We start from the raw sequence: 13,561 nt of genomic DNA, 5'->3' as shown, positions 1-13,561 counted from the left end.
GATCAGGGCTAAAAACAGCATAGCTACTTTATTAAAGTTCAGAGAGTTGTGGTAAAAACCTCAATCATCTCCCTGCAGACCACACCGCCACTCTCCTTTCCGTTCTGCCTCTTTTTATTGGAGTAAATACAGCCAACGCTGTAGGAATAACTCCTGATAAACACACACATCTCTTCATTCATCCACTACACCACGAAAACCAACAGAGTCACTGCATTAAACGAGAGGCCAAACCAATTATAGAGCATAAACCCACCGCCACACACAGGCATACAGAGGCGCATCAACGAAGCGGCGGGAACAAAAACGGGCTTTTGGCGCAGAACAGAAACGCCGGAAAGCATGAAATCGTTTCAGAGCTGCAGCGACGCCAGAAAAGCTTTTTTTTTTCTTCAATATTTAGTATTAAAAATGTATTTTTATTACATGATACATTTCTGTTTAGACACACATCCCCCACATTGTTCGGCTTTGGGCTGACCCACAGCTCAGCGCATCACAAAAGCCCCGAAAATGCTTCAAAAAATGAAGCAATAGAGGAAAAATACTATTTTAATCCAGAAAAACATGATAGAAAACATCACAAATAATGATCCTTTCAAAATAATAAAATAGTAATCATTCCCTATTTGAGGCAGATTTCCTGCTTCCAGCTGTCATTTGGAATTTCCCACTGATAGAGCGTTAAAGTGGAAATTTACCATCAAATTTATTTCTGATGTTTCCCACTTAAAGCTGTTTAAGCAAATAGCATCTAATTAAGGAATTTCGTTCTTTTAATTTAACTAATTTCTCAGTTTCTCTTGCGCTTTTTTATGAGCATTAAATTGACTTGAACTCCAGCATTTTAACATTTAACCATTTTTTTCTTCACTACCCTGCAACTTATTTAACAATAAAGAAACATCATTTAGGGAATTGCAACTTTTTAACATTTTTTTCTTTTTCTATTTATTAATGTAAAAATAACTGTTCTGCATTGTTAAAATTATTCAACTTTTTCTTGGATATTTTAAATTTGATGTATTATTCAGCTTCCTTGTGACTTTTTAGAGGATTTAGCATTTAGGAATTTGACATGAATCATTATAAATGAGGAAATTGTTTTTATCTTTAATATAAAACTGTTTCTTTACCAAGAATCGGATTAACAAAGAGGGATGAGTGAATAAGAAAGTACATTTTATTTATATAGCAACGTTCACAGATCAGAAGTCACAATGAGCTTCAGAAGTAAAAATAATAATAATAAATAAATAAATACATGTAAACATAAAAGATAATAAATAATAAATGTTTACCTTAAATGTTAGGCTAAAATAATTTCAAGGCAGCTTAAAGTACTATACTAATTAAATTAAGGCCTTTACACTACTGACCAATGGGATGGAGCCCTTTTATGCTAGATGCCTGCCTCCTAGGGATGGATATCGTTAAGGTTTTAACGGTACTACTACACTTATTGATACTGCTTATCGAACCGGTATTTTAACGATACTCTTATCGATAATTTTTGAGGAAGAAAAATAAATAAATAAACAAATTAAGAACAAAGTATTTTATTTCCTCTTAATGCTTATACATTTTTTGAACTATAAAAGTAAAATACATGAAAAAATAAGTTATTTAAAGAAAAATAAACAGCAATGTTTTGACATATTGCTGTCATGTTGTAATAATAAAACAAATTAAATAAATGTTTGAGTTCATAAGATCATCCCAGAGAAAGTCTCTGCTTGAACCCCGCAGTGAAAGCTGCGTCTAAATCTGATGCCGTGTTTGCATCTCTCTGACAGAGTCTGGAGCCATAGCTCCTCCCCCGCTTCTCTACCTGTTCACCTGTTCACATCCAATGCAGCAGTGAGTCGTTTTTTCCCGCGCCCCTCCAGTGTATTCTACACATAGAGCGCAAAATACGGTCATCATAGCAGCAGGTTGACACGATAGTCGGGGCGCTCTAGCGCAGATTTAATTAATTTTACGTGCGCGCCGCGTGCTGTCTGAACAACAGCGTCGCCCCCCGTGCACACAAATAACCAGACAGACCTCTCCTCTTCAGCGAGAATAGCGAAATTTATATAATCATTAACTAACAGAAAATTGACTGACTTGGTGAGTTAAATATGGCAGATATCGTGTATATCTTGCGGGACACAAAAAAAATCAGACTTCTCCAGTACCGATAGCAGAACCGTTGAGGTCAGATCTTAACGATCCCACGGTCTTGAAGAATGTTGCCCCGGGGCTCGTTCAGTACCGAGGCTTGGTACCCATCCCTACTGCCTCCTATGTAGGTTGGGGTCATTTGGTGTATCATTAGCTATGCTAACTTTTATTATAATAAAACTGTTGCATTAAAATAGAAATAATGTATTTGGTCGATTTTGTTTTGCTTTTAGTTCATGTATCGCAAGTCATATCGTCATCTCAGTATGGATCACAACTGTCACAAATTGCAAGTTCATCTCATATTGTAGAAGTGTTTGAAAAGGTCTAACAAAGGCTTTAGATGTTGAGTGTCATTGTCACATAACAGGTTGTTGCTCCAAGCAGAGAATGTCCAACTGTTTCTGCAGAAATGACATTTTCCCACAACGGTTGCCCCGCTTTGATTGGCTGGCTGAATCATTGACAGGCTGACTTACACACAAGCTGTTTACCGACTCACCGCCGGTTGGTCTTGGACCCCTAGTCAGATTTACCCGGCTGGTTTTTCCGGGCTGCCTCCTCGCCGACCGAATGATTGACTGGCCCGCTAAATGACTTCCAAAGAGGAAATTAACAATTATAAGCAAAAAACAACGGGAGCCTTGCTGCTTGTGTGACGCTGATTGCAATCATGACTGGGCACACAAATGGAGCCAAACAAACGCACAAACAAACAACAACTTGGAAGTAGTCCCGACAAAAACGGGCAGCAGGCGTGAGAGACCCAACATCACAACATCTGGGGACGAAGAGATCTCCATGGCGACCGTGATAAGATTTATGAGCCGCATTATCATGGCACTGATACACAATTCCCATTAAGCCAAACGTGATTAACTCACTTTAAGAGCTCGTTAGGAGCTCTGAGGATGCAGTTTGTCTCCTTTTCTGTGAAAACGGCATAAGCTTAGTGAGGGTGATCAGTGCATTTGGAGACACACGGCCCGTCAAACGGGTCAACGGCAGGAAAATCGGCCAACAGCGTAGGAATCCGACTTAACTGATGTGGAAACTCTTTGCAAGGCTTCTTCACTGCAATCATTACTTCTATGTTTTATAAGATTAGCGATGGGTTAAAAACACTAATTGATCAAAAATTACAGCAAAAAATGAATCAAAACTTTTTATTTAACAGACAAAAAACATAATTATCCTGTTGAATTTTTACCATATGAATTCAAACTATAATAGGAAGTTTCCATCTTGGATCAGTTCAATTCACCATTTTAAAAAAATAACTTTTGAATCACAAACAAAAATAGTTTCACCGTCAAATTTTACAAAAAAAAAACCTAACTTGTAATTCAAAATGAATTCCATTTGGTCATTTGGTATGCATTTCCACCCATGAAAGTCTATTGTCTGGCCATCTGGGGGACAAGAAACATTCATAAGTACATTTTTGAGAATATACTGTCCAGTTTTGGGTGAAAATTACTCACTCCCATATGTTTTGAATGAAATGGGCCGATGAATGCATGTGCTGATTTTCAAAAGTCTTCCATAGCACCATAGCAACTCAATTGTCCAACTTTTGTAAGAATCAAACTTGGTGCTGGATTGAAGAAGAAATGGTTTAAGAGTAAAATTACCTGAATTGACCAAAACCTTTACTAAAACTATCACACATCAGTGTATCAAATCCCAACACTTTTTCTGAATGTTTGTCCAAATAAAAATATTTTTATGTTAATAATACCTATCATAACTCAAACTGTAAAAGGAAATTTACACCTCTCATCCAATCAAATCACCGTTTTTGTGAAAATGACTTAAAAAACCCAAACAAAAATGAATTTATTCTCTAAAATTACAAGAGAAGCAAAGTTGTTGCCCAAATTGACTAGATCTGGTCATTTGGTAGTGATGCCCAACCAGGACCGTTCGTCTGGTGTTTAGAAACTGTCATTAGTGAGTTTGGTTTTAATTAGATCTGATAATATGGCTTTAATCTCACATTTTGGTTCAAAATACTTGCTCCCATGAAGGTCAAGGTCCATAGCTACCATAACAATTTTTTGATGTAATGGGCTGAAGAACGAGTGCGCCAATTGTCAAGCCTCCACAATCAACTAAAGTGAAAAGCCTTTCATTGCATTTCATGTAAATTTTTGTCACATAAACAGGGGTTTAACCAAGTATGGCCATAATATTGATTTATTGCTGTGTTCATTCACAGCGTGATTTCCTGTTGATGGGATGAAATAGAAACAGTCATAAAACCAGCCAGTAAAGTGTTGCGACGACTTAAAGACTTGCATTTGTGGATGAAGCTGAAGGACCTGATGCTGTGGGAGTATAGTTCATACAAAGGTGTGGAAATCTACAAAGTTTCCAACTATGAAACAACATAGCAAGCTGCGTCTGCTAGCAAAACTCAAAGTTTGACACATATGCTGTGGTTTCTCCATTCTGTTACTTATCAATAAGGATTTCTTTTATGGCAATTCGGCACATCGGGGACTTTCAGCATAGATGTTTGATGATGACTGTTATAAATGCAGACACAACAATCATGACATGAAGGTTGCAGAGTGGTTGCTATGAGAACAGCATGTTTGTCGAGGAAGTGTTGTCGAGGACTGGATAAGTGACAGGATGAGTGTGTTTGTGGGGGTGAGATGAAGAGTGCAGAAATAAATATGAAAAGAAAAGGAAAGAAAAATTCGGAAGCAATAACTGCTAAAAACGTGTCTTAAAAAATGTAAGTGTTTCATAGCTTTTGGGGAGTGGGTGGAGTGAAAGGGTGGGTTTTAAAGGGTGGAGGAAGTGATGGAGTCCTGGATGAAGAAAGAGAACAGGTCTTAAAGAGCCTAAAGACTCACTCCAGACATCTTCTAAATACTCTGAGCTGACTTTGATGGTTTTCAAGCCAGAGTTGCTCTTTCAGTTCGTTTAAGTTTATTTGCATCCAAGTTCTAACAGTAAAGCTGCCATCTTCACCAGGTTGCCACGGCAACAGCCCAAGCAAACTTGTTTACCTCTCATGAGCCAGGTCTCTGCAGGACCTTCATCAGAAACAACACCAACAATCTGCACTGAAAGAGTCAGGAGGGGAGAAGATGATAAACGGCAAACTTTAGATTCTGACGGTTCCAATAAAGCGGGGGGCTCGTTTGAATCCAAAGCGCTGGATCGTCTGGAGTCATCTAGAAGCGAAATGGGATCATGTCATCACCTGCAGCTGGTTCGCTTGGCAGACGGAGATTGCGGTGAGATGTTCTGATCCGATCGGTAGGTTTCAGCTGTTCTCACCTCTAACAGCCGTTTCTTTGCACCTCTGATGAACCCAGCGGGTCTTGCCCCCCCCCCATTCTCTTCTGGATAAATTGAGAGGACCCCCCCACACACACACAAACACCTACCCTTTCATCTCCCTCCTCCTCCACTCAGACATCCATTCATTACAGAAAATTCTCAGAGGGGGGGCACTGGATTCAACATCAGCCCTCCAACACCACCACTTTGAGGGGGGGGGTGAGTAAGTCAAGGGGGGGGGGGGGGCAATAGACTGAAAGAGCCTGTCAGAATTTATGTTTTTATTTATCACCACAAAGGCGTGCAGGTAAAAGGTCAGGTGGCTCTGAGCCCCGCCCACTCAGGAGAGCTCGGCACGCCTCAGCTGATGGGGCGTGCACGCGCACTCCGGCCATACGTCCGCACAAGCGTCTGCTCTGCTTAATGAGTCTGAAAGGTCAAACGCCTCTCTGGGAGATTAATGGGGTTTCCTAGTTTGAGAGCCGCCGCCGCCGTTCCCAACACCAAGGTCATTAAGACTGCAGACTGACGGCACAACACACGGATCCCGCAGACGAGGCGAGATCCACATCAGGAAAGGAGTTTTGTAAGGGAACGTTGGAGGTTCTGCATCAGGAGGCATTCTGCCTTAAACAGAAGCTGTGGACAGCCAAACAGGCAGATTACGGAGCTCTACAACCCGGACAAACCCCCAGACTACCTGTTACAGGTATTACCTTTCAGACAACGAGCATGTGGATGTGCAATGTGTTCACCAGGTGAGTCTGAGTGGGGAAGTGAAACCTCGTGCTACGGCACTACGAGAACGGATGGAGGATGGACATCATCATGTTCCAAAAAATACAAGTACCCAGTTTTGTCGGCTCACATCAGCCTTACATAAGTGACGACAGACGCTCTGAGGGTTCAAACCTCCCCCGATGACCTCCAACACAAACCACTGACAGACAAAGTCAACTCGAGTCAACAAAGGCTCTTTTGCCTTAGGTCGTACATTTTCATATTTCTGCGAATAAAAGATGCTGCAAGAAAACTTGGGTCGCATTCTCAAAGGTAGACATGACCCACCTGATGGTTTTTAAGCCAACATGTGGAAAGCAGGTTGACTACCGAGATCCCTCCAAAATAAAGCCCTCAACCGAACAGGAAAAGGGTCCGGGAAAGGTCACAGTACCCTAAAAAATGTGAAACTGATCTGGGATGAAGACCAATTAAACATCAACTGAGTGTCTGAGACAACCCCCCCCCCCCCGAGCCTCACATTAATGCACTCACTGTTCATCCGTCTGAGCAGCAAAATCTGCCAAGCTCCACACAAACACGGCGGCGACATTCATCAACTTCCCACACCTCAGGATGGAGGAAAACTCTCAGAAAGCCGGAACACCGGCGCACGTCGGACTCGGGCCACAAATCATCTCTCGGAATCTGGCAGCGTGGGAGGCGCGAGACATTTTAATTCACAGTCTTCCTCCTACTTGAGATGGGTTTTTTGCATATAACCTTTGAAGAACCTTTGGAGAACAAGCCCTGGAGATGCTTGCACAAAGCGCTGGCATGAAAGCGCGAGCGCTTTTCTCACTGCAAGACGCTGCCAACGCCGGATGGTTCTAATGTTCGCTTTATGTCCGCAAACCAGCAAATATTATTCCCAGGATGAGATAAGACACACAAACACACACACAAACACACACACAAAATCTGTGAGGTGCATTTGAGGGGAAAAAATACATTCTGGTTTTACTTTCTGTCTAAAAATACAAGAAACACAAATCAATCAGCAGCCAGAAACAAAGACTCACTGAAAACTACTAAACACTCTTCTGATGTCAAAGCCTTCAGTTTACTGACATTCATGTCAGAACTTTCAGCTCTACATCTTCAGTATTTACACATTTTTTTATTTTTGACGTCCTGCTAAAATGGATGAAAGTTTCAAATCATCAATAAAATGAAGTGAAATGTTCACCAAGACAGAAGATTTCAGGTTGAAAAGACTACACCAATACATTTGAATATCTATATGTTCACATTTAAACAAATTACAGTCAGTTTTTCTTAGTTTTTTCACTCGAAACAATTTAGATTTTTCACAAAGTATATTTTCTAACGGCTTGGAATTCACGTTTGTAGTTTTTAAAACTTTTCTAAAGCTAATTAAAATATTTAGCAATCAAAGACAAACTTTCTTTATCATTTTCCAAGACTGTTCTGTTCACTGATATGGCATTTAAGCTCATTTTTTTCTGAACAGCTTTATTATTTAGCATACGGGTAAGCGATTGTATACAATATGCATGTCAGCTTTGCTGTGCTTACACATTTTCAGCATTTTTCTAACAATTGAAATACAATTTTAATGCATAAACAGTTTACCTAAGGCATTTTATATATGTGTTTATTATGAAAATGGATTTAAACAGTAAAATATAAATATTGTTATAGTTGGCAGTGTTCCAGAAAACCTTTTTGACTTGTTTTTAACTTTAAGGCTAATATCTTATTTGGTGTGCAAATATAGACAGGTTTTAGCGTAATTTACGTTTTGTTTTTTTTGTCTCTGTTGTCTTTTGTTTTAGGATAATTTAGCTGCTAATTTCAACTTAAACTAGAGCTTTCAAAAATGCTTTCATCTTAACTTCAAAAAATTTTAATTTCAAGCTAATTTCATATTTTATGTATAATTTAGCATTTGTAAAATTACTGTGTTACTTTTTAGGCATAATCTTCTTCATAGCTATCTTAGCATCTAGCTAGCATTTGCTAGCTTCTTCACAATGTTTTCAGGTTTTTGTCATTTCTCAACCATCTTTCAGAAAATAGCATTTAAATGACAGCTAACATTTTACTTTGTTCTGTTTCTTTTAAGTTAGCTTATTTTTTTATTATTAAACCTTTTCTGAAAAACCCTCTAAAAGTGCTAAATCATGCGTGAGCATGCACTAGCTTTGCTTAGATATAGCTTAGCCATTTGTGTTTTTGAACAAAGATGGCGCCATTTCTTACCTTTTTGGTGCTGAGGAAATATGAACATAGTGGACACGGTGAACACCAAAAACAAACTTTCTTTTCTTTGTTCGTTAGCTTTTTTGTACCAGTGGTACACCTCTGATCACAGCTGCTCTTTCAGACACCTTCCATCTGAACACACACGTGTCTACAAGTGAACTCCAGGTGATTTTGTGTATTTTTGTTTTTTTTAATCACGAAGCACCAGAATTGTCAGCACTGATGCTTTATTTCATCATGTCAGCGCTCAGACCAACACTCCTGCCTGGCATGCATTATTCTAAATGACAGCCCTCGCCGTCCTGCCTCTTCTGAAAATGATGGCGTCCCTGAGGCTCAGACAGGAGCAGACTGCGGCTCGCGGCGTTCACAAATCACCATGACCTCCCAGACACAAAGGTCACAAACATGCAATTCAACAGAAGCAGCAGACAGGGCTTCACGTCAACCGAAAATGAGATGGGATTGGGAAATACTTGTCATTCCAGGACCGCCCGGGAGCAGACATTTTGGGGTCAAATCAAATCTTTTCGCGTCAACCTTAAACGTTCACCAAATGTGCTCCTCAGTGATGAGTTCAAAGCTGAAGGATCTCTGACAAAACAAAACTGAGTCAACAATATTTTACACCATCATTCACAGAAAATTCCTTAAGTCAAATAGGGTTTACAAACTTAAGTGTTTTATATTTAGGACTTTTTAATACCACTTTAAATCAGATGTACACCTGTACAAAGAAGGTGCATAAGTTTCAAATTCTTATGTTATGAAGAACTTTAGGGACGGTCCTCATCTGTAGTGTGGACCAAACAGCTTAGTGTGAAAGCAAGATTTATCCAGAGGATTTACATTGCAGATTAGCAGGAGTATGGAGGGGTCATTGGGGTCAAACTTAGACTCCACCCTTCTGTAGTCTGTTAATGTTTTCCTTAAAATGAATTATCTAAGTGCTGATTTATCGTCTGAGTTTGAGAGAGTTGTCAATAAATGGAACCACAAAACTTCTTGCAAAGTTTTTCTTAAAGTCCCACTGCGATCACCTTTTGATCCATTTTAAGTAATGTTCTTTTAAGTATGATTATGCCGTTTGTAGCCAAAATAAAAAAAAACTGTTGTTTTCTAGGACCTGTTCTCTGCAGAACGGCAATGGTTCATCAGAAATTCACCTCGAAGTTGTGTGCTGTGAACGCTAGCAAAGAGCAACCCTGGTCCCCTTCCCCTTTACTGAGAGCTCTCTGTTTACACTCTCTACTGCTAGCTTACAGCCTCTCACAACCCTGACCTATCAGGAAAACAAAGACGTTCATGGATCTAGTCGTCTGAGACTGGATGCATTAGAAGGAGCGGAGTAGGGAGCTTGTAGCCCGCTTAATGTATTTTCTACATCACAAATACAATCCTCGTCAATCGGCTTTTTTTTTTACTCCGGATGATTCACACTGATCAGAATAAAGACATATTCAGAGTCGCAAAAACTGTATTTTCCACACAATAAGGCCCACTTAAAAGGTTTTTTTTCTCAAAAAACAACAGAGCGCCTTGCACATGGATTAATGCTGCTTTTGCTTATTCGTGTCGAAGCAAATTTCAAAGAGACACGCCGCTCTGTCAAATTTCAGTTTGTTTTTTTACATGGCGAGGAGGAGGAGTTGGCGTAGCCATGGTAACATTTGTTGTAACGGTATTAGTCTGGTTTTTTTTTTTTCTGTGTTGCAAACAATGTTGGGACAGGTATGTTACAGGTATTGGAAATACGCTTACATGGCAAACGTCTAGCTGTGTCAGACTATGTTTTTTTGTTTTTTTCATTTTGCAAACAAGGTTAGGAGTTAGCGTGGTCACAGTAACCTTTGCTTTAACGGTATCAGTCTTTTTTTCTATTGCAAACGAGGTTGGGAGTTACAGGTATTGTGAAAACGCTAACGTGGCTAACGTGTAGCGTGTTACAAACACGTTCTAGAGTTACTGTGAACGTAGTTATTAAAGTCTGACTGACAAACTCATTTCTGACGCTTTTGTCTTGCTTAATGCACCTTATTTATATGACAAACGTTCAAAAATAGACCAACATTGTTCGTGCTCCTTCTAACCTGATGCGACCTATGATGAAGAAAAATACAGTCATTTTCTTAATATACGTCCTCTCTCATCAGAAAAATGAACGTGTTAAAAACACCAAAACAAATAGTTTTTTCTAAGTGGGTCTTTAACAGTCTCATGTCTGGAAAAGGAGTCAATAAAATGTTTTGAATTTTTAAAAGGTTCACTTTACCCGTCCTCAAAATCCTGAAAAATTGGCCTTCAAATTTAGAGCTTTAGCTTCATCAAAACTTCTTATATCTAAATGCAAGTAAAAGCTTTATCTTGTCAACATGTTTTAGTGAATTTATAATTATATTTTTGCCTATTTGGGGCAAAAAGGAAAATTTTTCACAATTTAGACTAAACTCCCAGGACCAGCAGAGATGTCCATCCAACTCCGTCCCACGCGTGGACACGCCACGGAGGCTCCGCGGCAGTGCGGCGGAGGCTGCAGTCACCTCACGCTCCTCATCACTCCTTCCCCTGCATCAATTGTTCTTTCACCTCCTCTGCTGCAGGGAGGATGGATGCAGAGGGAGGGGAGGGAAGTAAATGAGATCCCGATGAGATGCCAAGGTGCGTTAGCGGTGAAGCGTGTGTGTGTGTGTGGGGGGGGGGGGGTCTTCACGGTTAAGAGGGAGGACTAAGAGAAGAGGAGGCACTCCTCTTCCTTACTACAAACCCAGAAACAGTCAAAAAGGAAAAGTTTTCTTCATCTCCCACAGAGAAAAATGAGCGCGAGCTCTTGGTGCATCTATCAAACTTCAGCATCAATCCAACTACGCGCGTGCACAGCGCACGAGACCACTTTATTACGCTAGATTTCAATCTACATGAGACGCACGCGCCACTTGTAATTGACACACCTCCACGTAGGTGCCAACAATTTTTTTGTACCAACGATTTTGATCCGACAAGACAAGTGATATAGAAATACGCAAGCGCACCTGATTTAAGACAAAGAACTGCACTGTCCCGCTTTTACGCGCATGCGCCCCGCTGTCGGGACCAGTTGATCCAGACCGGCAGAACTTTTCAAACCGAAGCGGCTCGTACGTCACTTCTCTCTCAGGGCACAGGTGCTCAGACTGGGCCCCCGGACCCCGTGCGCGCCCCACGTACCTTCCTCTCCGTGACAGTCCCTCTTCAGCGCACTGACGGTTAAAATCCACAGCACGAGCGCTTCATGAGGATCCATGTTCGCTCCGCGAGGCTCTGCTCATCTCTCTGCAGCCTCACGCGCGGAGCTCGGATGAGATGTGCAGGAGCCTGCGCCGCGCTCGCGCTGTTTCATACCTCGGTGGGCGGGAAAAGTCCTGAAGATTGACGGTTTAATCGAGGAATCTGGAGGGGCATCAAGTTATGCTGTCGACCAATCAGAAGCAGCGAACTGCAGCCTTCCACCTGAGCCTCCTGCAAGAGCAATGCCACTGAGCGCAGATTATATTTATAGTTATAAAAATATCGTTTAAATATGGACAGATATTTAGCACATTTTCCCTAAAAATGTAAGAAAAAATTACATTAAATGTAAAAATTATTTGAAGTTTTATTAGGAATATCTTGTTTTGAAGGAGCTAAAAACAAACATTCCTTTAGCAAAAAGTTAAGTAGTCTATTGAAGTGTACTACAAGTACACAAAAGTAAAGATAATTGAGACAGTGTACTTGAAACTTACTTTTTATAAACTATATACATATTGTAAACTTCAAAAATTTACAGATTTAGTTTTAAAAAGTATTCAGTTTGTATACTTCCTACACTACACATACATGATCTATAGTATACTTTCTATACTTCTACTTGAGTATAATTAATCAGAAAAACTTAAAGTGTACTACTTTTTTTAACTAAGGGTTGACATTCCAGTTAAATTACATAACAGAATAAACAACAAAAAAAAACTTTACAATATGAAATACCATTTGTGACAGTTTAGTAACAAGATCCAGTATTTGTTTTTCTTTTTTTGGTTATATATGAGACAGCAAATGCAGAGGTTTTAGAAATTATATGCTTTTTTAAAAATATTCTCCAAATTCATAATAATATCATGTGACTTTCCCCTTTAAACTCACTATAACCATTATTCAATTTTTGCATTTTGACATATTTTGGCCTCCGTATAAATGCAAAAAAAAAAAAAAAGATTTGAATCATCGTGACGATGTTTTGTTTTGACAGCCGGTTTAGCTCGTGCTGGTTTGCGGCGCCTTCCGTCCGTGCAACCAGGGTTCAACTCTGGGCTGCGGCGCCTTCCGTCCGTGCAACCAGGGTTCAACTCTGGGCTGCGGCGCCTTCCGTCCGTGCAACCAGGGTTCAACTCTGGGCTGCTCCCTATTCCCTTCTCCACCTCCGTGCCGGTTCCAAGCCCGGTTTGAGAAGGTTGCGTCAGGAAGGGCATCCGGCGTAAAACATTGCCAAGTTTACCATGCGACTTGTTCGCTGTGGCAGCCCCCTGATGGGAGAAGCCGAAAGAGGAAGAAGCGACAACGTTTTGTTTTCTCAAATTGTAATTTGATGACATATCTTTTGATATGAATGAGAAAGTAATAAATAACTGTCATTACAATGCTTAAACACCAGAACCTCCCACAATAACCAAGTTTAAAAAAGATCGTAGTAGTGACCCAGAACACATGCTGGGTTGGCTGACGCATCCCCTCTCAGACAAATAGATCCATGACCGTCTTTGTTTTCCTCGTCTGAGATGGAATCTGGATCAAACCTGTACGGCTGGATAGCTCCAAACCCGCTCACCATTTTTGTTGCACCTGTAATGTTAGGTAAAGGGTTGAGGGGGCTGTAAGCTAGTGGGAGAGTTCTGTTTAGGAATTTCATTTGTTTTTTTTGGGTTAATTTGAAGTCAGAATTTTGATGAAGAAAAAAACATTTTAGGAATGTTACAGTTTTCTAAGGAACAAACAGGAGCTCTAGCAGAGTGTGGTAGCACAACACACTGGCACAACATCCTACCTCCCACTGGTGCACGACCCCACTCCC

The 13,561-nt window shown here is 40.4% G+C and overlaps 1 protein-coding gene across 1 annotated transcript in view; it reads right to left on the bottom strand.

Moving 5' to 3' along the window:
• The window catches only part of epha10 (EPH receptor A10), a 130,915-nt gene extending 119,073 nt beyond the window's left edge, over positions 1 to 11,842 (bottom strand). The window contains exon 1 of the mRNA XM_011481140.3: positions 11,680 to 11,842. Coding sequence (XP_011479442.1) covers positions 11,680 to 11,755 — 76 coding nt within the window. The 5' untranslated portion in view covers positions 11,756 to 11,842. The remainder of the gene's footprint in view (positions 1 to 11,679) is intronic.
• Between the last annotated feature and the right edge of the window lie 1,719 nt (positions 11,843 to 13,561).

This window comes from Oryzias latipes, chromosome 11, assembly GCF_002234675.1.
Source record: "Oryzias latipes chromosome 11, ASM223467v1".
In the NCBI taxonomy this organism is placed as follows: domain Eukaryota; kingdom Metazoa; phylum Chordata; class Actinopteri; order Beloniformes; family Adrianichthyidae; genus Oryzias; species Oryzias latipes.
The sequence above is the reverse complement of the archived record's forward strand: the minus strand, read 5'-3'. Positions and strand labels throughout refer to the sequence as shown.